The following is a 25,447-nucleotide window of genomic DNA, read 5'->3' as shown; positions in this document are numbered from 1 at the left end:
AAACAGATCTTCCCTAGACTTACCAGCCCTTCTGAGAAGGGTAAGGGTAGCAAAAATCTCAGGGAACATAGGGTAGTCTTCAAGCAACTAATTAGAAATTGAAAAGCAATCTGAGCATGTACTTTGCTGTTTAAATAACGACAACTTAAAACTTCAGGGAACACCCAAGTCATTATAGCCATGATCCCCAAAGTTTGTGCAATCAGCTAATCAGAGGGCCCCTGGCTCCTTTCCTGTTAAACAATCAAAGCAGGAAATACGAAGACAAGTGTGAAGAACCACTAAATCAATTAACTGTTTACTTTTTACCCAAGCTTCCTCAAGATGAAAACTTTTGTCGCCTTTGTCAAAAGAAGAAAATTCTATTTAACTTGACACCCTTTTCTAACATCCGAGACCTTTGCATTGCAATAGCAAGTGATGTTAAAAAGGTAATGCTTTCCTAACTCCCTCTCAAGCAATTACAAAGCAATGCTACATTAGTAACATACGTCTTCCCCAGAAAAAAAAAAAAGGACTAACAATCACTAACTAAATGGGCAGTTATGTTGTTCCTGTGTTCCATAATGCATCTTTTCATGAACAATAAAAGAAGAGAGGTTGCATTAGTCATCAGTACATCCACAGTAGCACGCTTTCTGCTCCGCTTTGTTAATTACAGGATCAGCTTTCAATAAATCTCGAATAACAAGCTGCATGTGCTCAGAAGGGCAATGGAAAGCCCCCTCTTACTCTACACAAAGCTCAGCAAGAATGATGCTCTTTGGCTACTTCTCCAAAAATGGATTCTCCCCTAAGACAAAAGAAAAGGTTTTTTTTTACTAAGGGAAAGAAAGAGATAAATTGTAATAGGTCAACGTTAGCTAGAATTAAGTGCATAATGAATTATGTGCATAGAAATCTTTACGTTGGGATGTCCACAGTTTTCAGAAAAGGCGAAGGTAATCATTCCATCTTTAAAAAAAATCAAAACTTGAAGCAAAGTGTAAAACCTACCATCGAATTTTTCTGGGACAACACAGGTATCATCATAAAACTGCCTGGGGCCCTTTTCAAACATACAGCCTGTGGATGAAAAAGGAATACATTCATTTGCGATAGAAATGAAGCTCATAAACACTTAAAAATATAACCATTTAACATAAGAATTGTGATAGAAAATGACTCTGCCACCTTTCAGTTCCGTGACCCTAGTCATTTAACCTCTGTGCCTCAGTTTCCTCATCTGTTAAACAGGAATGACAGTAACACCACCTACCATGTTACAGGGTTGCTGTAGAGATTTAATATATGCAAGCTTAGAGTGATGGATAGTACACAGTGATTTATATAAAAGTTAGTTATTTATATTATTGCTAACCCAAGCCAGAGCTCACGTAAACGTTGGCAAGGATTTATAATGTATTGTCTCCTTTTTCAGATTCATCTAAATTTTATTGTTCAATGAAAAAGTGAGAAAGCAAGGTGAATTACTGCTATTTACTTTACATTATTCTCTGATGCTCTGAGACAGATTTATTTTATCCCCTTACTTTCTTGTGGAAATATTTAGATGGGTTAACTATCCTGTACTCAATTAGCAAGATAAGAGGAAAAACAAGTTTCCTTTTTTTTTTTTTTTTTTTGCTGTAACATAACTAAGTCCACAGAAAAAATTGTAAAATAAATCAACAGCTTTTCATAATAATTTCCTCTCCGAAATATCCTCTGCTGTGAACTTCTGTTGTTGCTATCTTTAATTACCAGGAATAAATTTCATAGAGTTTACTTTTATTTCTCAAATGTATTGCTCTCTATGGTCGGTATATAATATTAACAACAGAAGCAACAATAATTACATTGCATTTGTGCAAAACTTTTAATTTCATATATTTTGTATTTACCATCTCATACTGCCCTTTAAAATTCTACTAATATCATTTATACAAAATAACCAATATTAGATCTAGCCTAAAATGATGCATCCAAATCAATCTTATTAAAGAGACATGGAGTGTTTAGGTTACAAACCATGCATATATTTCAGAAATCCGTTACTGAGGATTATATCCAGATGCAATCATTTTTACCATTACTTCTTAGGTATCAAAGTCCCTTAGAGGCCAAGCTTTCCTACCACGGTTACAACAAGCCTATCCACAAGGAAACTGCTTCTCCAGGCCTCCCAAGTGAAATCTCATTCATCCAAATTATTTGTCCAGGACTGGGAGCTGTGGCTCACACCTGTAATCCCAGCACTTTGGGAGGCTGAGGTGGGCGCGTCACGAGGTCAAGAGTTCCAGACCAGCCTGGCCAATATGGTGAAACCCAGTCTCTACTAAAAACACAAAAATTAGCCGGGCATGGTGGTGTGCATCTGTAGTCCCAGCTACTCTGGAGGCTGAGGCAGGAGAATCACCTGAACCCAGGAGGCAGAGGTTTCAGTGAGCCATGATCGCGCCACTGACTGCAGCCTGGCAATAGAGGGAGACTCCGTCAAAAAAAAAAAAGTCCCAAAATGTAAAATCCAGAACATTTAAAGGTGAAAACCTTTAAATTGATGGTGTTTTATTCCAAAACTATGACTAGATCTGTAAAAGCAAAACCAGTTATTCCTTGAAGATACATTTCAGCAGAGTTCATAAAGTGGGCTAATCTACAAAGCGTATGTTCTATTTTAAAAGAATGTGGTTTTTGGCAAAAAGGCACACAGAAATCCACTTTTCAGTTGTTTCTATGCATGTGACTCATGTTAACAACCCAATACAAAACAGCACTATTTGAAACATCTTCTTTTTACTTTGGAGATAGTCTTAAAACAATTGCTTAGGGAACATAAATGATTTTTCCCAAATAATATAATGAAATGACATGTTTGGGATGTCTGATTATTCTGAATGGTATTTACAAGGGATTTCAATGATGGAGAACTTAACTTCTGTTCTGCTGGGATGAGCCAGGAAGCCTTCTTGCCTCATATAAATGGAGTGGCAGCTAGGCACTTCTGAAAGAGGAAACAACATTGGTCAAAAAGAGCCTGGAGATGAAATGCTGCGGTTATCAGTGGACAGGGTGCAGACAGAAAAGTTACAGAAACTGACACGGGTTCCCATGTGGGGAACACGTCAACATATAATCAACATTTCAGGCAGGGCCCACACATGAAGTGAAAGAATGAAGAGTACATCCTGGTGAATGCTGATTCTTTTGAACAGGAATGTGCATTTAAAGTGTTATCCAAATAAACCTTGCTAAAGGTCAGCTCAAATAGCAACCCACGTGAACGTGATGGTATCCTTGAAACAGGGTCACAAGTTTTAAATATGCGCCGGGACATTTACCAAATAAATTTGTATAATCCTATAGCATTCTATGAATATAGCAACATTTGAAACATTTAGAAGCTTTCAAGTTGAAAATACTGTAAAATGTGTTATCAAAAGTTTTATGATGCTATTATACTATGCCTTCTTTATATAAAGTATTATGAAGCCTATAATTCTGACCATATAGAAGACAGAGTTAACATTGTTTCCCAATACTGCATTTATAACAGGATTGTGGTATAGTTAATCTTTCAGGTTACCAAATAGCAATCCATTTCAGGCCAACTTTTTAACCAATGGTACTTCGAATTAATTTTTAATGCTATTTTGATTTATTGCCAGGCGTAAGGTCCCTTAAAGCAGCTGGGGCTGGAAGGGACAGTGTTAATAACTCTGCGATCAGCTCAGCAGCTGCTTTGAGGCAAGCATTTTGTTGTACTAATGTTGACACCCTGCCACAAAATACTTTTATTGACTGCTGCACACCTGGATTGCAGCTATAAAAACAGCTGGCTGACTCTGGAGGCAGCTAGAGGAAAACAGATAGGCTAAACTCTATTACATATAAGTGTGACTAAATGCAGTCTTTCCTTCCCAGAGGGGGAGGAAAGTGGGGAGGAAGGAAATACAAACATTTCTGAGAAACTCACTACTTAATGTCAAAGAACACCTTATAAAAGTGTTATAACAAAATTAGCATAATCCTGGAAAACTAGACATTTTACATCAAATTCGAGATGCGATGGATAATTTCACTAATACATACTAGTCCTATTCCAATGGCTGATTTGTTTATTGCTATATTTACTTTATAATATTCCTAATAAATTCTATTAATCTATGATATTTTATGATATACTGGTTTAAAACTCATAATAAATTAATGACTTATATAAAAAGGCTAATGCCAGAATCTCTATTACACTTCCAAAGGCCCAACTTGTGAACTAAATTCTCAAAAAAGCAATGAATGGCAATTTAGAAATATATGGAATATTGTGTTTTTGGCAATTCCTATTACTATTTGTACTCTAGTACTAGCTCTAAAAACGCAGACCCTTGGCTAGCACTGTTCAAATATGGTCTATACTTAAAATTGGTGTCCTTTATACAGTCCAGAGAAGCCTGAAAAAATATGGCTAAGAGAAGATTATTCCCATAAAGTAAGTAAAGTCATGTTATCCTAAAGTGATATCAGTTAATTTATGACTATCAGAGTGGGTCAGACGCTAATCAAATTGTAGAAACATTTCCAAAGTGATTATTCAATCAAATGACTAACATGGTTAATTAGGAGCCATAAACATTGCTCTGAAGTTCATCAAAGTAATGACTTGCCCAGAAAAATTACTGCTAATTAAATTGCCTGCTGCTTTCATTTCTACCTTATCTAATAAAAAATCCAGCCAATGAAGTTTGGCATTACGTTTTAACTTTTGTTAAATGCTTGACTATGATCCAAACTAGCTAAGCGGCGACTTCAAAGGCAAATGTTTTGTGGCAGAGAAAGGAGGCATTGCATATGCATTCACTTCTGTTTTTTCACGAATAAAATGTACAAAGTTCAACAACCATAACAAGCTGTACTTTAACCCATGCAAAAATATTAAGATGACAGCTTATTCACACTGTCTTATTATGCATCCACAGATTGCAGTTTTAGGATAATTAGTACAACACAATGGTTATACACACGCACCTTGTCATCTGATAGAACCGATTTTGAATCTTAGTTCTGACATTGCATGGGAGTATGACGTTTTGTTTTTATTTAACGTCTCTAACTCCTAACTTCCTCATCTGTAAAATGGGAATAATAATAATAATGACATCCTTAAAAGTGTTTTTGGGAGGAGTATATGAAGTAAGTTATGTGTAATGTTTTGCACAGTATCTGCACACTGTAAAAATTCACCATATGGGACTTATTATTAACAGCAGACTATTTTTAGGTGATCCTCACAAATATTTAAACTGAGTACTACTTTAACCACGGTACTTAAAACTAGAGATAATTATACATCTAAATAAGTTACATTTCTTATCTTAATTTGCTGTTCTTAAATTATATGAGATGAATGATTCATTGATTATTAGTATAGTATTATGGAATATTTTTCACAAATCTATTAATCTATGATATTTAAAATAGACTAAAGTTCATTATAAACTTATGATTTATAAGGTTTAAAGCCAGACTCTCTACTAGATGCTTTAACTATTTGGGGTACCTCTTTTGAGCTTCTTTTTACCATATCACCCCCCTCATGTTAGCTCCTAAAGGGCTCTGGTTTTAAAAGTTTTAAATTAAATCTAAAAATTAAATTATGTAAATTTAATTTAGGACAAAGAATTTTATTTATTTCAAAACTTGTAGATCAAAGAGCTCTATGACATATTAGCACTGGCCAAATCAGCTTACAGAAATTAAACGGCCTATAATTTGATACAGATGAGTTCATGGTGATGAAAGCTGATCTAATATGCTGCAAAAATTCAAAGCAACAAAGCACTGTTGTCATTTTAATGCATTAATCAATGTAGCGGAAGTTAAGAAGAATAATAAACTAACACCCCAAATTACCTAATTTGATTAGTCTTCACGTTTAGCAACATTAGTAAAGTTCTCTTCAAATTAAGATATGCACACAGAAATTTTTTTAAAAATGTTACCTTCTTCTCTGTCTTTTGATTTGCATTTTCAAGCTATGCTGGGAAACATAATATTGATTTGCGAAGCTTTACCAAAGGTTTGACCACAAAGTGCAGTTCCTAAAATTGCTAGGCACTCTCTGATTTGCATATTTGCTTCCTCTAGGGCAGAATGGAGGTTCTCCTTTAGGATAGAGTTTGCTTAAAATTTCAAGGAGCTACATCAGTCCAGGGCAAAAAAAAAAAGATTTGTCGCAATTATCTGAGATATCTGTTCAAAGGTCGCTGAAATTGCTCTGCTATTAAATAGTGAGCAAATCTGGAATTATTACATATTGTAAACGCTAAATAAGGGAGAAAAACAAACAAGTCTCTTCCATTTGATGCTTCTGCTTAAATTCCTCTAGCAATAATGAGTGTATAACTTAATTAAGCATTCGAATCTCTTAGTAAATGAGAAATCTCGGTAAAATATAAATGTTTGATGTTGTATTTTAATGTGGATTTGCTTTCCTATAAGTCTATAGTGCAAAGTTGGATTGCCTATACATTTGACTAACTCCCTGTGGATATAATACTACAAAGTCAAGTCCACATAAACTTGTCTTTTGCATATGGATGATTTCTAAAACTTGGCACATTAAACATTCAGAGCCAAAATGTATATGTAAACACATATCTGAAATTATCATGTGCTCAGTAAAAAATGTATGTATCAGTGCATACCTAGGAGTTTCAACTAGTTATCAAATAGATAATGTCTACTATCTAAAAAATACTGAGTTGTATTAAGAACTAATGTCACCATCTCATTCAAGAAAGATGAGCATAGTGGCAGATCTTGCCAATATTTTACCTCTTTTAAACTTAGTACTTTACTAGATTTTTTTGTTTGCTTACTTCTTCTCATTTCCTGGTAGGCTCACAGTTTATGTTTAAAATCCAAAGGTTTTCAAGGGTGCATAAATAAGCTGAGTTTTACGCAGATGTGTTTAAATGGAAACACATCACCTATATGCCATATACTTTTAGCCTGCTTTTCCAATTGTCAGATGTCAAACTGAGTGTAGTCAATTGAGAAAACTTATTCTATAAAGTTTCCTAGAATGGATGATAATGGAAATAACATTTTTTTTTGCCTCTTTTACCATACATGACCACTCTATTGTAGAGCATATCTAAAAGTAATTATCTCCCAAACTAAGGACCTGTATATCTGAATTCATGTGATAATGATAGCAAGAAAAGTCAAGTTTTATAAGACCTATTTGCTGTTCATCAGGAAGCTCAATGTGAACATAACATCTTAGTTACTGAACTTGATGTGAATGTAACGACTTAGTGAACTTCACATGAATGTAACATCTTAGTTCCTGAACCTCGTGTGAAGAAGGCAGCAAAGCTGGAGGAATCCTGACAAGGGAGTGATGAATTTAGTTTTACCTCACTCACACTTAGATGGGATCTTTCTCTTTAGGGTTTCCAGTAAACTGTGAATATAAATAATGCAAAATCTGCAGAGATATTTATTTCACATGGCTCAGATGTACTGAATCTCCTGCTGATAGACTGATACACGGGGAGAACTATGCTAGCTTTTAGATGGTTTTAATATGCTTGTAGTAGCATTTGCAAAATCTTAAAAAAAATAAAGAGAGAAAACTAGGGGTCGGACATGGTAGCTCATGGCTGTAATCCTCACACGTTGGGAGGCTGAGGTGGGCAGATCACCTGAGGTCAGGGGTTCAAGACCAGTCTGGCCAAAATGGTGAAAGCCCATCTCTATCTACTAAAAATACAAAATTTAGCCGGACATGGTGGTGTGCACCTGTAATCCCAGCTACTCTGGAGGCTGAGGCAGGAGAATCACCCAAACCCAGGAGGTAGAGGTTGCAGTGAGCCAAGATCACACCACTGCACTCCAGCCTGGGTGACAGAGTGAGACTCCATCTCCCCCCAAAAAAAAAAAAAAAAAAGTAGGCTGGGCACAGTAGCTCATGCCTATAATCCCGGCACTCTGGGAAGCTGAGGCAGGAGGATTTATTGGGCCCAGGAGTTCAAGACCATCCTGGGCAATATGGTGAAACCTCATCTCTAACAAAAATATATTAAAAGTTAGCTGGGTGTGGTGGCATGCACCTGTAGTCCCAGCTACTCAGGAGGCTGAGGTGGGAGGATGGTTTGAGCATGGGAGGCAGAAGTGTCAGTGAGCCCAGATCATACCACTGCACTCCAACCTAGGCAACGCAGCCAGACCTTGTCTTGAAAAAAAAAAGAAAGGAAAAGAAAAGTGAAGAAAAGTAAATAAAGAAAAAGTAAAGTAAGTAAATAATGCCGTTATCACAGTTATCTGAACTTAGGTGCTTTTGAAAATTTAAGGCTATATGGTCAAAAATAACAGTATAAAATTTTATCTACACAATTATAAACTTCTCTTTAAGCACTTGGACACGTTTTTGGACAGTACCCACACAAACAATGATCAGATCCAAACCACATTAGATTATATATCTACTAGGCTCACACTATTACAAATTTTACAAGCCTGTGATAGTCCTATAAGCTAAAATTTTAAAATAAAGCAGAAGTGATAGAAAACATAGGCACAATTTTAACTTTGAGTATTTCTTTCTTTTTTTCTTTTTTTTTTTTTAAGACGGAATATCACTCTTGTTGCCCAAGCTGGAGTGCAATGGTGCAATCTCAGCTCACTGAAACCTCTGCCTCCCAGGTTCAAGAGATTCTCCTGCCTCAGCTCCCTAGTACCTGGGATTGGGATTACAAGTATGTGCCACCACGCTCGGCTAATTTTGTATTTTTAGTAGAGACAGCGTTTCACCATGTTGGTCAGGCTGGTTTTGAACTCTTGACGTCAGGTGATCTGCCCGCCTCCACCTCCCAAAGTTCTAGGATGACAGGTGTGAGCCGTATGCCCAGCTAACTTTGAGTTTCTACTTCATACTACCATACTCTGACAATCAACAGAGGTTTAAAAGAAAAAATGATACAGGATGCCATCAGTTGCCAAAATGGGCCACACAAAATTCTGAAGTGATAGTGTTTTAATGTGGAACTTCAATGCTAAATTTCTCCATTGCTGGAATCTACACGATTAGAAAAAACATACCATGAATACAGCTTTGTCCTCATTTCCATCTCTTTTTGGATCACCACAATATTCAGATAACTTTTTCTATTTGCTTTGAATATGAATAATACTAATAATAAGTTCAGCATGACTGTTTCCCTATATCAGAAGCAGTGTAACAGTATAGTATCTGCCAGCTTTGCACAATATGATTGCTTTAAGAGTATCAGCCCTTATTTTATCTTATCCTCTAGCCCCAAATATTGTACTTTTAATTATTAGAAATAATAATGTCATCTTAATAAAGGACTGGCCATCTTTGACGATGTAGTCAAAATAAAATCATGTCAATGGAAATCCTGTATTATTGCCTACACCCCTATTACGTGCTAAAAACTGTATCAGTAACTTTATGAACATAACTATATTTAATCCTTACAAAAACACTAAGAGATGGGAGTTATTTGCCCTTTTATAAATGAAGCCGAAGGCATAAGGGGTTACAAAACATGCTCAATATGACACAAATTGTAAATGGGTGTCAGGCTCAGGATTTAGTATAATATTTCCAGTGTCATACTAAGTGAGTGGTTTTATTTTTTAATACTAAGAAAAACAGATGAAGCAGTGAACTGTACAAACCCACACACTAAAAAAAAAAATTACCAGAATGGAGAATTCAGAAACACTTTTAAAGAGAATAGTTAAATGAGTCACAGTGACACACACTTGTTGTTCTTTTGGTTTTGTTTTTTGATATTTTTCATATTTATCTTTGAATTACTCTCTTGTAAAATTTTCCAGACTGTTAGAAACAACTAAATGTAAACCACACACACACACACACACACACACACACACACACACACACACGCAATAAAAACAATAATGTCTATTTAATCTGATAAGAATTCCTTGAAAATTTTTTCAAGTTATTCAGGTCCTAGTTAAAAATGTTTTATGAAATAAAACTTCTCTTTTCCTCAAGCCTATTAGTTAACTCACTTATGTATAGAAATCATTTAACTGTAAAAATTCTCCAACTATATTTGAAACCTAAAAGCATACACTTAATTAAACACTTTAAAAAAAGTTGTATGTTCCATTCTTTTGTTCACAATCATGAAACAAACACAAAGACACACACACACACACATACACAGAGAGCCAGAGAGAGAGCGAGAGCGAGCAAGAGAGAGAGAGAGAGAGAGCGAGAGAGAGGGCGATACCCAACCATGTACCTTTAAATTGTCTCATTTAATTTTTAATCTCAGTTCCACTTAGAGAAACAGTTGTATGTTCATTTTACCCACTTGAAATAAGCAGTCCTGGGCCTAAATGTCCTGGCTGTTTTATTTAAAAAGAAACTAAAAGTCTCACAGTGTAAAATCACTCCACCCTCTTCTAATTGCCTTTTTCCAAGCTAGTACAGCTCACAAGCAGATTATCCATCCCTTCCCCCTTTCCTGCCTGTAAAATCCAACTTAGACAAACACTGTGGGGCTGAAATGACATATTTGAATGGAATTCAGACCCACCAGTTCCTGTTTATGTTTCTGATTTGAGAATGTTGTCTTCTCATTCACTATACATTAGGAATACTGCAAGGCCATAAATAGTGTCAGGTTACTTGCAAGCAGGACCAATGAGCATTAATCATTACTTCAGTCAACTGGCAAAAGCAGCAGCTGATGGAACACTACACCCTTCAGCTCTGTATAAATGGACATTCCAGAGAGAGTGAGTGAGTGTGTGTGTGTGTGTGTGTGTGCGCTTGTGTGTATGTGTGTGTTTCCTTTCTGCCTCCATTTTATGAATGAAACTCCAGGCTCTATAGCGTCCATTCATGTAAGAGAAATGCCTACGGGGCTCTGCCCCTAGGGATCAATCAGTCATGGGTAAAACTGATATGATTGGTTTAAGACAGCCTTCAGCCTTCCATTACTGACTTAAAATGCAGTCCCTGTCCATTTGACCTGTGTTAATGCAAAAAGAGTAAATCCAGACTGTAGTCTCAATTCTCAAATCAAATCACTAGCCAATGTCACTTACTGTAACTGTGGATTTAGAGCATATTTAAGTATTTCTTAGAAAAACTGATATAGTCGGTCAGAGTACTGGTTTGGGAGATTTGCAATTTTAACTCCAAAAAGAATGAGGAAAACTCATATCAGACATGCTAAGCAATAAAAAGCAAAGTCAAATTGAGAGGCCCATCTATGACCTCTATTATAATAACAAAATGAATTAGGAAGACATCACTGTCACTTCTCACAATTGAAGCACCTAAATATCAGAGATTAAGTGATCTACTAGTCCACAAATCACTGGCTGAGTAAAAGAAAATTCTCTTCGGATGTTGAGAAAGAGATAGGATGCTAACATTTTCTGAAAGTTCAATAGCTCGTTCTTTAAAGTTCCCAAGCGATCCTACCCTTGAATTTCTTTCAGCAATCGTTTTAGAGTTAGGGGAGAAAAAATGAGCTGCCATGTTTCAGGAGGAAATGTAGCCGTCAGCAAATGATGTTTTGGAATGGAATAAGGCCACAGTTTGGCCTTTGGAAGTGTTACATATCAAGAACAAAAGGCCAGAGTTCATGGAATCATAATCATTGCTGCACCGGATATTACTAAGTTGGCAATATTTTAAAATATCCAGAGTTTTTAGGGGGAGGAAGCAATATATGAGTAATTATGGAAATACTTTATGAAGAGTCAGTCCTATCCTGAATAGTGTTAAATATGGAATGGGTTTTATCAGGCATTTGTAATTTGGTCTTTGACTCCAAAGAGAAAAAAGCACTTTTTTTCTTTCAGTGACCTGAAGCTACGTGAGAAAAAAGCTGCAGTAAACAATCCCTGTGTTTATCTCTAAACCACTGATCAACAGGTCCTTAGCATGCCTACAGAAAAGGAAGAGGATAAACATAAAAATTGCCCCGTCTTTGGTTTTAAACCTGTGAAGGATTGTTATGGGCTTATGAGAAATATTTAACCTCTAATTTCTAGTATCTGGCAAATAAATACATTTATAAATAAATAAATTTATGGCCATATGTTAGAGCTCAAAACTAAAATACTTAACATAGGCAGATGGGAGATGAACCCACCATTCAGAAAAAAATATGGGACAGAGGAAAACCACTAAACAGTGAACATATACTGAACTATTAATTTTTTGCTAACTTTTTTTTTCAGGGATTTAAAAATACTCAGTATTTTCTAAGGAATTACTCTTTAAGGTGGTTCAAAAATATGTAAATAAAAATGACAAAATGAAGATGAATATTTTTAAATGTAATATTTCAAATTTAATTTTTTAAAAATACATTGCCTAACTTCCATTATTCAATATATTTGAAGTCTGATGACGGCAATACATGAAATACAACTTTATAATTATTAGGGGCTGGATATAAAATTCATAATGGGTTGATTTGAGTAGAACATGCACTATCTATATTGAAATAATTTGTTTAGGTGTTGAGAGTTCTAGATATTGTGGTTTTTATAATTCTAGGCCTTCTCCTGTAACTATATAAGAGGGAGGTGGGCCTCGAGACAGACTGTGTGGCTGCTGAGAAGAGAAAAAGGCATTCATTAGTAAGAACTTGGTGGGTGACTCTTCCATGCTTTCAAAGGGAATATGAACAGAAAAATACTATCCTACTTCCTTTCCTCCTTAGCTGCCTAATTAGAATCCCAGCAATAATACAGTTTTTTAAAAAATAACTAAGATAAAATAATTTATTCAATGTGAAAACACTGAATTGTAAGCGACAGCTGAATTCAAACAGTAGTGGGATGTGCCTGTAATCCCAACCACTGGTGAGTTCTGAGGAGAGAGAATTTATTGAGGCCAGGAGTTAGCAACTTACCTGGGCAAGACAGCAAGACCCCACCTCTTTTAAAAAAAAAAAATCAGCCAAAACAAAACAAGACACACACACATAGAATGCTCAAGAGGGAGAAATTATTGATCATGGGCTTTCCATTTTGGAAATAATGAAGCCTGCTAGTTTATGGCAAGGCTTGGGATGTTCAAAGTAAACATCAGTTACCTTTATTTCTACTCCCTGTGCTCCACCTGACTTTAATTAGCATCTTTCAACAGCTTCCTTTTGTAATCACTGCATTCTTTGTGTTTCCTGGGTAATATTTTTGATTGTTCATGTGTGCCCCAATTGTTCAGAAAGGATGAAAGAAAAATGTATCAGAAAATATATATGAGGTTAGTTTCCCTAGGATACGTATCTCCTCTGTAAGTAAATAATAATAAATTATTTTTTAAGGTAAAATATCTTGATGACACAATTTCAGAGGTACGGCTAGATGAGTAGTAGTAATAAAAGCAATAGTGACAGTTTAGAAATAAACAACTGGGGTATTTTAGCTGCCTGAATGTTGTTGTTTTTTTTCTTACGTTTTGCTCAAGTTTAGTCAGTTGATCGAGGCTCTGACACCTCATCTCCAAACCCATAAAACACTACTCATTTCAAATATTTTTATATAGATGCAGAAAATAACCATTTCGTTCTCATTCCATCACCCAATGATTTAATCCTGTAACTTTCACTTTGAAACCATATTATAAACTCAGCAAGCGGAAGCCCAAGCAATGCTTACTACTACAGGCAGCATTAGGAATTACTTCACTACTTTTCCTTACTGTTTGATGAGGATGAGTATCCACCAACACAGCAAAACATCAAATAACATTTACAACATGAAAACATTCCTCTCTTGCCACTTCAGAAACCCAAGAGTATCGAGATTTCTTCATTAAAGTGCCAGCTTGGGCCTATGCGAATACCAGATAGATCTGTCAGCTGTGACAGATGAAAGTTAAACATACTCCAGTTTTAACATATTTAACATGAGGTAAATATTTTTTCAGTATTTATTTCATCATTTTTCTGCCTACACATAATTTTTCAATGTGCTAAGGACAGATAATCGTTCTCTAAATTTACAGGCTTTTCTACTGGCTTTTGTCAAAGCCCTAAGGTAGTAAAGAAGTATATGAGCAGCTTGGGAGGGGTTGTTGGGGTGAACGATGGATGGATTTAAAATGAAGAATGAGTCAGGCACGGTGGCTCACGCCTGTAATCCTAAGAGTCTGGAGGCTGAGGTGGGCGGCTCACCTGAGGTTGGGAGTTTGAGACCAGCCTGACCAACATGGAGAAACCCCATCTCTACTAAAAATACAAAATTAGCTGGGCGTGGTGGCACATGCCTATAATCCCAGCTACTCGGGAGGCTGAGGCAGGAGAATCGCTTAGAACCCGGGAGGCAGAGGTTGTGGTGAGCTGAGATCGTGCCATTGTACTCCAGCCTGGGGAACAAGAGCGAAACTCCATCTCAAAAAAAATTGAAAAAAAATGAAGAATGGAACAAGCGCCCTATTCCTCAAACACAGCTTTCTTTACATCTGTTTTGCATCCTGCAGTCCCTCATAAGCTTACTTGTGAAAAATGGATTCAGCTGACAACGGTCTGAAAACCCCCGCTCAAGGCGAAGTGTAAGCCATTGAGCCATCAAGGGCACTGAGAAAGAAAGAGTGAGGTCCGCTGAGAAGACTTAAACTCTAAGTTCATGCGATCAAAGAATTTATAGCTTGGAAGAGCCATTAATTAGCGACTTTTTCTTCTCATTACTTTTCAACCTTTTTCCAAAAAGCTATTGCAAAAGATCACTTCTTTGATAATCTCATTTCTTAACAATGCTTGTGGCATATTTTTTAAAAGAAAGTAGAATGCATCTTCGTCATTTATATCATTGAGTTGCTATATTTTTCTACTTCACCGCAGTGAACACCTAACATTTAGAGTAAAAAGTGGGCACTATTTAATGCGAAATGTGCTCCTCCCAAATTAAGGAAAGCATACCTCACATCTTCAAGCAGATGCTCTTATTACCCCGGATCATACAAAAACACTCAGTATTTCCTTTTAATCTGAACAACTATGTAGCAAGACAAACCATGAACTCTGCACTAAACTGAGAATTAGAAAATCCTAATTTTAGTTTTGCCTGCTTCACAATATATCTGTGTAACTGATAGTAAGTTACTTCATTTGGATGAACCTCAGATATTTATTTGTAAAATTTGGGTGTGGAGTAGAAGTTTGAAGAAGGTGAACTTCAAGACCTTTCATGAATAAAGGGATTCAGAGTTCTATGAAACATGTATTTGTGTCAACTTTCCAATTTAAAACAGCGCGAACAACATTCGCCACCAAAATGTTAGGTGCCTCCAAACTGAAAAAAGGCCTCATCAGTATCAGCAGGAGTGGCTTTAAGAAACACAATTTAAAAACGCAAAAATATTTTCTTTGGCAAGCACATAATGTTGACTTCTCACCCCCACCCTCTACTTTTATTTCCTACTCTCCCTAAGCTCAAAGTACGCAGGATTATCCTTCGTTCTCTTATTTTAGCTGTCTTCCTCTTGCCTTTGAAAGTTCTTCTTTCCCTCTCTTCATTCCCTACTCTGATGAAGTTCTTCCACCACTCGGCCAAGAAGTACCCTTTAAACTAATTAGGATAACAACACCTTAGGCTAAAAACACCTTATTAATATATATTACCCCTCCAACCAACTCCTGGGTTAAGATTTTTAAATACACTTCAATGTGCAAAGGAATAAAATACTAATGGTAGGATTGCAAGCACTGTGGAAGATGAACATGAATCCCACTAAGTAGGGGGCATTATTCCCTCCTCTAAGGCAGTCCTAGATACAAACCAATAGAAAGTCATTTATGCTTACAGCATATGAGACTATAACATCCTTTACCTGTTTTCACTTACAGGACTGATGTGGTGAATTTGGACACTTCTCTTCTTCAACTATAAATGGGTTGATCTTTAAAACAATACTAATTCTATTTGACCAGGAAAGCAGCACATAAGCATTGTTAAAACATGAAGTATTAATACTTCACAGATTAAAAAAATCACCTATAATATCACCACCTACATATAGCCAAGGTATTTCTGTACTGGCTCTTAATTTGCATGAGTTATGCTTTACATACTTTTAAAAACTCAATAGTCTCATTTCATTAAATATTTTTCAAAAATCTGACTTCTGATGGCTGTATAGTATTTCTTTTACAGGTACCCACAACTTACCTTACCGTTCACCTATTATATATTTATAATATTTTGTTTTCTCTCTGTCTCTCTTAAACATTCACTGTGTATTTCTCACTATTTCTTAGAATAAATTCCTGAGAGTGAAATACCCCCATCAACACATGTGAACCTTGTGTGCTGATGTTTTCTAAAGTCAAAGTTTAGTTTCACGTGCCCATTATCCCTCTAAAAAAATCTGTAAGACATCAAAAAGTAAAATAAAATGAACAAAAAAAAGCAAAATACCAACCAAGCAACACATTCAGCCCTAATAAAATATATATTGCTATAAACATCTAAAATATCTGCCTCAGTGGGCATTCCAGATTTGCAAAATATGTGGTCTTGAAAGTGGGAAAATGGTCTTGACTCTAAGATAAAAGGACACCGCATAAGGGACTCTCCATGACACACTCCAAATGAAGCACTCAGTGTGTATTTAACACTTTTTATGTGGGCATTTGAACATAAGGGTGTGAAAAAAAAAATGTTGGATTTAGAAAAAATAGCCAACCAACAACAACAAAAAAATGTGTACTGTTTTGTGCAGCACAATAGGCTGGAGAAGAGAAGGAAAGGGACAAGAAGAGCTGGATTAGATCGGATGTTTTAGAACCTAATATCATGATACAATCATAATCACACTGTACTCCTTCATCAAATTGGCCCTAAATATCTAGTTCTTGTTTCTTCACTGTCTTCTGATCAAAATTCTTTCCTCTTCTCCTGAAAAAAAGTTTCTACTCTACCAACATAGTATTTTGCATTTTTTATCTTAAATATTCGGCAGTTGAAATTGCATTCCTGTAATTATAATTATAACTAATAGACCTTCCATTTCCCATGTCATAATTAATGTCAGGCTTTATTAGAGCACAGTCATGCTACCTTTTCCCTTACAAAGCTTCCTTTATTTACACAACATTGATGGTGTATAGAATTAAGCAATGAAGAGTTCTAAAGGCCTTTTTTTGTAGGAATAGCCTTTGGATCATAGATGCTGAGTTAACTGACTTAGAAAATGCTTTTTACAGCAGGGTGTAGAGGCTCATGCCCATAATCCCCGCACTTTGGGAGGCTGGGGTAGGCGGATCACTTGAGGTCAGGCGTTTCAGACCAGCCTAGCCAACATGGTGAATCCCCTTCTCTAATTTACAAAAATCAGCCGGGCCTGGTGGCACATGCCTGTAGTCCCAGCTACTCGGGAGGCTGGAGCAGGTTAATTGCTTGAACCTGGGAGGGGAGGTTGTAGTGAGCCAAGATCACACCACTGCACTCCAGCCTGGGCAACGGAGTGAAGCTCTGTCTCAAAATAAAAATACAAATACAAATAAAGAAATGCTGTTTACATTGTTTTTAAACCACACATAAAATACTTCCTAATGTGATATTTGTTCAACACCACTAGGTGAAAAAAGAAATCACTCAGTGATACATACATTAGATTTCCTCAAAGGTTATTAAGTGTACTTTCAGCAGGGACAAAAAAAAACTAATGACAATCGAACAAAATATCTATGCATCATACTTGTTGATTGCAATGTATCACATATACAGATGACTCAACTGCAGCAATTCTGTGGCCAGTAAAATATATCTGGATACCCACAGATTAATTTTTCATAGGCCCTGGTTATGGGGTTACTGTATTTATTTTAAATCCTATCGGAAAGTTGTAATTTTACCATTTGACTGTTCGAGCAAAACAGAACTGTATCCTATTGGCAATATTGAAATTAGAACTCAAAGGTGATACAACTTTGGCAATTTTAAATATAATTTAAAGGGGAGAATACAATATAAAATTAACAGCTTCTCAGGTAAGTATTTTACAAGTAATCTGCAAGACATATGTCATACTTACAGAAGAGGTGCTATACATACCTTCAAAAAAGGATGCTGGATTATGTTTTGAAAGTTATTCATGACTCAATCTGTGCTTTTGAGGGTCAGTAACTGGTTCTGAAGTCCATATTATGTATGAATGCAATTAGCTCTGACAGTACAAATTCCTATATTTCGCCCTTATTAGAATCTTTAAATGTTTTTTCCATTAGTTTCACATCTTCTTAAGAAAAGCTATACATTCTCAATACCACACTACATATAACTGTATATATGATATAAATATGAGAAGATACACATGGAACAATCACAGATCAAGAAAACAGTTTCAGTGTTGCTCTTTTTGGTATCATACATATAATAACATTTCTAGGCTGGGAATGGTGGCTCACACCTGTAATCCTAGCACTTTGGGAGGCAGACGTGGGCTAATCACCTTAGGTCAGGAGTTCGAGACCAGCCTGGCCAACATGGTGAAACCCTGTCTCTACTAAAAATACAAAAACCAGCTGCGCAGGGTGGCGTGCACCTGTAATCTCAGTTACTCGGGAGGCTGAGGTAGGAGAATCACTTGGACCTGGGAGGCGGAGGTTGCAGTTAGCTGAGAATGTACCACCGCACTACAGCCTGGGAGTGTTTGTTTGTTTTGAGATAGAGGGAGACTCAAAACGAACAAACAAAAACCATTTTTAGAGCACAAAAAGAAACTTTTTTAGTGCTATGATTATTTGAGCTAATTTGTAGATTTCCACGTAAGGTTTCTTGAAATCATGATGAAACCATAACAAATTAAATTATCAATTAACAGGATTTGAAATTTACGGAAAGAAAGGTATACTATTTATAGTAGAGCCCACTGTATTGCAGGGTTATTAATTACAGACACCAATGGACAGATGCAAAAGGTTCTAAACTGAAACCACAATGAGAATTTCAAGATGGTCCCCAAATTATAGTCCCTGGGGCAAAAATTCAAATAAAGACCCTTATACAATCTCTTAAAATTTCTTAAATCATAAATCAACCAAGCAAACTGATAAATATGGTGTCTGCTCCTCATCTTTGCAATTAACCCATAACAAACTCATAGTTATGTCAAATTTAGTAGTTGAGGAAATCCCCAAAATTAGCCTGGTAGAGTATGGTATGGAGAGAGCCAGTGCCCAGTCTTCAGATCCTAGCCCACCCCACTTTTTGTCTCTCTTCCTATCCTTGATCTCATATCGTGCCATACTGTGAGAGGCTCACACATCAAGATCTATCCTCACGCCCTCACAAACAGCTGCCCTTTAGCCACACTTGAACCTAGGGCTATTTATAGGAGCAATGTGCTCTGCCTTCAGAAAACAGGGCCTGGGATGAACTTGCTCAGGTCCTGGAAGTAGACTTAAGGCCAGTTGGGCAGAGAATTAATAGATCTTGGGGAGCTGGCACACTTTCTAGAAGTTGAGGCATGCCTCAAGGTGGCCAATTTCCTTAGTCCTTTGAACCTATTGGCCAGTGTAGAAGGGTACACAAAGGATGACCAGAGGGAGACTTCTAAGTCATAAGGCTCTCTTTTGTAGAGCCTTAAGGGAAGTTCATTATGAAGCAGGTAATCTTATATGCAAATTGGTAACTCAAGACGTGGAGATAGTTTTTACTCCAGAAGACTGATAGAAAAACTTACAGAGGAAGCAATAGTCCCTTCATAAAGAATGCCCAAACTTTATATCCAGACAAAAGGAAATGATATTGTTCTAAAATATTTCCATATCCACAACCAACCATTGACCACAGATACAATAAGGCTAATAATATTTTACTGCCTCGGGAGGCCGAGGCAGGAGAATCACTGCCTGCCTCAGTGATTATAAGGTACATGGTAACCTTATAAGGTACATGGTAACCTTATAAACATTAGCTTTTATTTCATAGATTTTTTTTTCAAAATACCTGAGATGTGTTAAAAACAGATGTCCTGATTTGGCAGATTATAGAAGGAAAAACTCAACAGAGTTAAGTAATTCTTCTAAAATCTCAAGGTTCAAATACTGGCAAAGTTGGTGCTATTATTTGGAAAAGATTTCAAACCCTCTCTCCTTTCAGGAAACCTCTCTCTCCCTTGACATGCTGCTCTGTACTACTTTCTAGCTCACAGAGACAAAGCTAAGCTCTATGAATAATCTGTGTTATTCCCATCTTAATATATAGGAATTCTTACTTACAAACCCTTAGAATCTTTGCCACCAATAATTTTTTTTAATGTTATAAGCAATATATGACCCATGTCAGAAGAATATTACTTTTGGTAAACATTGTTATTAAGTAGCACTGCAGTAGCAAAATAGAAAAATTTTAAAAAAGCACTGAATTAAGAAAAAAAACTGCAATGTCCCTCTTGAGCTGAGAGTGTACATAATTCTATAAAGTGTACTTTTCTTTAAACTGGTTTTGTTTCCAGACACTATCTCAACCATCACGTCACGTCAAAATGACTTGAAGTCCAACTCTTTACACGTAGATAAAGTTTCAATGAAGGGACAAAATCTGATCTCATTAAGAAAGTGGTCAAGAGCTACCCAGTCTGCTATCAACACTAACCAATGTGACAAGGGAGGTGAAAAGCTGCCCTGAATGTAATCTGAGCAGAGCACAGGCCTACCTGAGTCATATGCAAAATCTCTGGGTTCCTGTTTAATCATCAGAGGAGGGGGAAAGCTTTGGCTGGCCGCACTGCCAACCATGGTGCTGTGTTCATACACTGGGTCGTGGTACTCCTGCTTAAAGCCTTGTGGTGGGAAGGGGATGTTTGGCTCAGACATCTGGCGTTGGTACATAGGACGTCCTTCCCTTGGCATTGTCGGCAAAGGAGGAAAGGAATTACAGGGTTCAGAAAGCTGGCGGCGAAATCTAGGGAGTAAAAGAGTGTGTTTTAGATGAAATGGAAACATGGAACATTCTTTAAAATACTAATACGGTTTTTCATGTCTTAGTGAATGAAAATGATACCAGCTGACCTGAAGTGGAAATCTTTAACAAACATTACATTTTTCTTTCCTAGATTAGTGGCTCTATGCTTTTTAATCATATGACTTGTATTCCCCTTCTAATCAGTCTCTCGTGGCACTGTTGCACTATATGAATTAAAGATGGACTTTGAGTACAGATTGGAGAGCAATGAACAACTCTGAGGATCACACACACACCCCTTAATGGCTAAAATGCTCAGATCTAAATCAATTGGATCACTTAGTATTTCCACACAAAAAGGGCCTTAAGTGATTACATAAGAGGAAAAAAAAGGTGGAGGGGAACAGAGTCTGATCTCAAACTGCATCTTCTGTCTTTTAAATCTGTTACCAAACTAATCAATAAACAAACAAACAAAAAAGAAACAAAAATCTACTTATTGGTTTTCCTTCCATTATCATCCATTGCTGAGAAAGCAAGAGAGGAATGACTCTTTTCTCAAATCAGTAGGACTTTTAATTCCTCAACAATGTCCTAATTAACATTGTAAGAAACAAAACTGGGTATTATAAGGACTCGAAACCAAGCTGCTTTTAAAAAAAATTGCCTCTTTACTGTCAAACAGCAATGCAGACCATATTGGCTTCCAATAGATTCAAATACAGTATCAGGTTGATAAAAACAAGCATAAATATACAACTGATTTCCAAAGGTGAAAATAACAGATAGTGTTGCATAGATTTGGGGCAAGTCCCACTGTTAGGACATGAGGAAGTTCTGAGGCCTCGGCAGAAGGCTAGGATTACGTCCTATACCTTCTTTGTTCTTGGTTCTACTTTATAACGATTGGCTAATCACATAATCGTTCTGTTCTGTGTCTCTCATCCGTAATATCATTGACCCACCACAAAGATGTGGATTAATTTAAGATTTAAAAGTGCTCTAAAAATGCCCCAGGAGTGCTTAAAAATAACCTATAAAACATTTCTATGAGCAAATATAAGCCTATTAAACCCCCCCTCACTAAAAGCATTCCTGAGACTTTAATTTGGAAAGTTAGCATTTAATTTCGGTAATGTTAAATGAAAATAAGGTAAAAGCTAAAGAACGGCAAAGCGATTGCTGTAGCATTTCTAAGAACACTCCATCCTGTGATTTAACTCTAGGCTCACTGGTGGTGAGGGAAAGCACTGAAATTCCACCTACACCTGCAGAAAATAAACTTAGAAGCTCGGATATTGCAAAGCAGTTAGGCTGAATGGCACTGCATTCATTTCCCTTCTCTTGCTTATTTCATTAGCCAAAAAAAGAAACAGAAATTATCATTAAGAACTGTCAAGGAGTGAATCAGAAAATTGTAACTGGAAGTTAAAATAAGAAACTGGCTCACTTGTGAAGCCTTAAAAGGAAGTTAATAATACTTGTAACTGAAAGCTTTGTAAGGAATCAAGCCGTTTGTTTTTACGAGTCGACCTGATCCCAGTTGGAAGTTGCTGGGGAACATATATGTATCAAACACACATGCTTCCCGCAAACTTGCAAGGTTTTTATGCATTTCTTAGGAGTCACTGACCAATGGTGAAGAGAAAGTGATTCAAGAAGCTTCTGCAAAGGAGTTAACAGATAAGGAGAACATGCCGATGTTCTCAATAAAGAAAAAACGGGGCGTAAGTGGTGGAAACTCTGAGAAAGAGAGACAGGACTCCTGCACAGTGGGTTCAGGAAAAGGTGCCAAAGGGCTGGCCCGAGGAGCAGAGCGAGGCTGAGGAAAGGAAGCAGGGTGCAGGCCAGTTGGCCGTCAAGCGTTCCCAGAGTGAAGTGGGGTGCCTGGCTGGAGGGGGTGTTCTGGGAAAAGGATCTGTTCCCAGAGCAAATTTGCCATTTATAACTGAGGGACTGTCATTTGTTGGCCAGAGCCCTCTAAGAAATCCTCCTCAGAAACATACGGCTTTAGAGATTTTCCTGGGACTGGCCAGCTGGTACTGTCCTCAAAACTCAGTCAGGGGTCAGTGGGAAAAGACCCCGAGCTTCCCTCTTGGAGTTCCGGGCCGGCTGTTCTCAGTCTCAAATATTTGACTTCAAGTAGAGAAACTAAAATGGATTTGGCTAAAGCATTTCAAGTTAGGTCACCTAAAACCAGGCACATTGCTTATTCAGCAGTCACCTTCCCTAAGAAATAACTAGTTTGCACCAAAAGCGAATTATACAATCTATAATTCTGGCCCTGATCAGAAGAGGGAGATTCAATTATCAAGAACTCCAAGAAGTCGCCAGTAGTGGAGAAAATAAAACTTTGTTTGTTCATACTTTCCTTCCCTTTTAGCTCTGCACAATGTGCATCTGTTTCATGGCCCACCCTGCAATAAGAATTCTTTCATCTGTATTTACAAAACTGTTTACACAGATGCACATACCATTGCCCTCTGACAAAGTCTCAAGGCTACGGGGTGAGAAGAAAAAGATAATAGGAAGCATTTAATAACTACCCCACAAGAGGACTTAGTGATGAAAACAAGGGTGGAAAAGATAAGGCTTTGTATCACATTGTAAAGAATGCTTTCATCTTATGCCCTTTATTGCAAAATGAGTTTCTGAATTAGAGATTGAGTCCCATGAAAAAAACTATAAAAAGCAGATTTCAGTGCTCCCTTATATTCAGAAAGTTGCCAGTGGCATCTTCTGCTTTCCTCTGCAGGTCTAGAAGATTCCTTTGGTTGCATTATTTTTACAATGGTGTCTTGGAGACAGTTTGCATTGACCTATTGTTAAATTACAGGAAATTTTTGAGCCATTTCTTAAACACAGTCACTATTAAGAGTCAAACTACGTAACTTCACCATCAAAATATATGTTAAAAACAAAAGATAAAAATGCAAAACTCATCACTTTCTAATTATTTTATATTTCTTTACCAATTATGCACCTGAGGTTACTTATGTCTCCCGTATCCTTATGATAGAAATGCTACACTACGCTGTGCTATTGCTCTTTCCAACTCGGCATTGAGGGTTGTCACGGCGATGGCTCATAGTGGGTCATGAAAGCAATATGTACATCACATACCCAGCAAAAGCTACAGATAGGGGTGTTTTGTTTTTCTCCCATGCAGGCCATTAAACATTTACCAGCACACCACTGCACACAGAAGAGATAAAGGAGAGATGCTGGCCGGGCGAGGTGCCTCAACACTGTAATCCCAGCACTTAGGGAGGCCGAGGTGGGCGGATCACAAGGTCAAGAGATCAAGACCATCCTGGCCAACATGGTGAAAGCCCGTCTCTACTAAAAATACAAAAATTAGCTGGGCGTGGTGGTGTGTGCCTGTAGTCCCAGCTACTCGGGAGGCTGAGGCAGGAGAATTGCTTGAACCCAGGAGGCGGAGGTTGCAGTGAGCCGAGACTGTGCCACTGCACTGCACTCCAGCCTGGCGCCTGGAGACAGAGTAAGACTCTGTCTCAAAAAAAAAAAAAAAAAAAAAAGAAGAAGAAGAAGGAGAGATGCTGTATATAAGCACCCTGGATTTTAAGTTGTATTTTAAGCTTCTCAGAACCTCTAAACGTTTTATTTAATATTTTATTTAAATATGAATTTCTTAATCTCTAGGAGTCAATAATTACCCAACACAGTCTTCTCCCTAGATCTGTGCTGGGTTTCTTGCCTTGCTCCTTTTTAAGTAATACTAACTCAGTCCTATCTCTTTAATTGCATATTCTCAGTGTCCAGAGTCAAGTCTCTACTGACATTAAATATTCATCACTTGGAAAGGATGGTAAACAGTTTTAATCAAATAAGTTCTATTCTGCAAAACTATGTATAGCTGAACCATTCAATACAAGGTAAAAAACCTAATTCCATAAGCTACCTACTAAAATTAGTCTCCTAACTTTACAGAACAAGTACACACATATGCTCATAAAAATGGGATGATCTGATTTAAAGTTTAAGTGAAGCAATTTAATTCAAGCAAAGCGAAAGGGAAACATTCAAATGTCAGTAGATTAATTTTCCATTTTAGCAACCAATTTAAATGTTTATAAAAGGAATGTTTATAAAAAGTATAGATAGAGTGAGCTCTTTCTAAAAATAGTTTGCACAGATGTGTAAAATTAATAGGCTCACCTTAAATCTACTCTAGGTCTTCAGAACTATTAATAGAAATTTCTTCAAGAATGCAAAAACCAGTTTCTAGAAAACTGGTATCTGCAGGTTACCTGTGGTCCATGGGGTAGCTGCTTTCTGGTATGGACTGCGATGGAGGGAGGTGAGCTGGGAAGGCCCGGTCAGGTTTCGGCGTATGAGTTGAGTTTGGAGATGCATGATGCAGTGGAGACACTGGCGTGCTGGATGGTGTGGGGGGATTGGAGGGCCTCATTCCCACTTGTGGCTTCTGATCATAGGCACTACCCAGGGGACAAAAGAAAAGAGAATGTTTCTTTCTTTGGAGCAATTTTTTTAAAAAAAGTTT

At 37.0% G+C, this 25,447-nt stretch overlaps 1 protein-coding gene across 7 annotated transcripts in view; it reads right to left on the bottom strand.

The window, feature by feature from the left end:
• Positions 1-25,447, bottom strand: part of ETV1 (ETS variant transcription factor 1) — a 96,060-nt gene that overhangs the window by 16,212 nt on the left and 54,401 nt on the right. For all 7 annotated transcript variants that reach the window (XM_064380357.1, XM_064380355.1, XM_064380354.1 and 4 more), the window contains 4 exons: positions 25,194-25,382; positions 20,675-20,922; positions 2,917-2,983; positions 997-1,067 (listed from right to left, as the gene is read on the bottom strand). In XM_064380357.1, the coding sequence (XP_064236427.1) occupies positions 997-1,067; positions 2,917-2,983; positions 20,675-20,922; positions 25,194-25,382 (575 nt within the window). The remainder of the gene's footprint in view (positions 1-996; positions 1,068-2,916; positions 2,984-20,674; positions 20,923-25,193; positions 25,383-25,447) is intronic.

This window comes from Aotus nancymaae, unplaced genomic scaffold, assembly GCF_030222135.1.
Source record: "Aotus nancymaae isolate 86718 unplaced genomic scaffold, 86718_ANA_hifiasm-v0.15.2.pri h1tg000025l, whole genome shotgun sequence".
Lineage (NCBI taxonomy): Eukaryota > Metazoa > Chordata > Mammalia > Primates > Aotidae > Aotus > Aotus nancymaae.
Note: the sequence above shows the minus strand (reverse complement) of the source record. Positions and strands in the feature narration are given on the sequence as shown.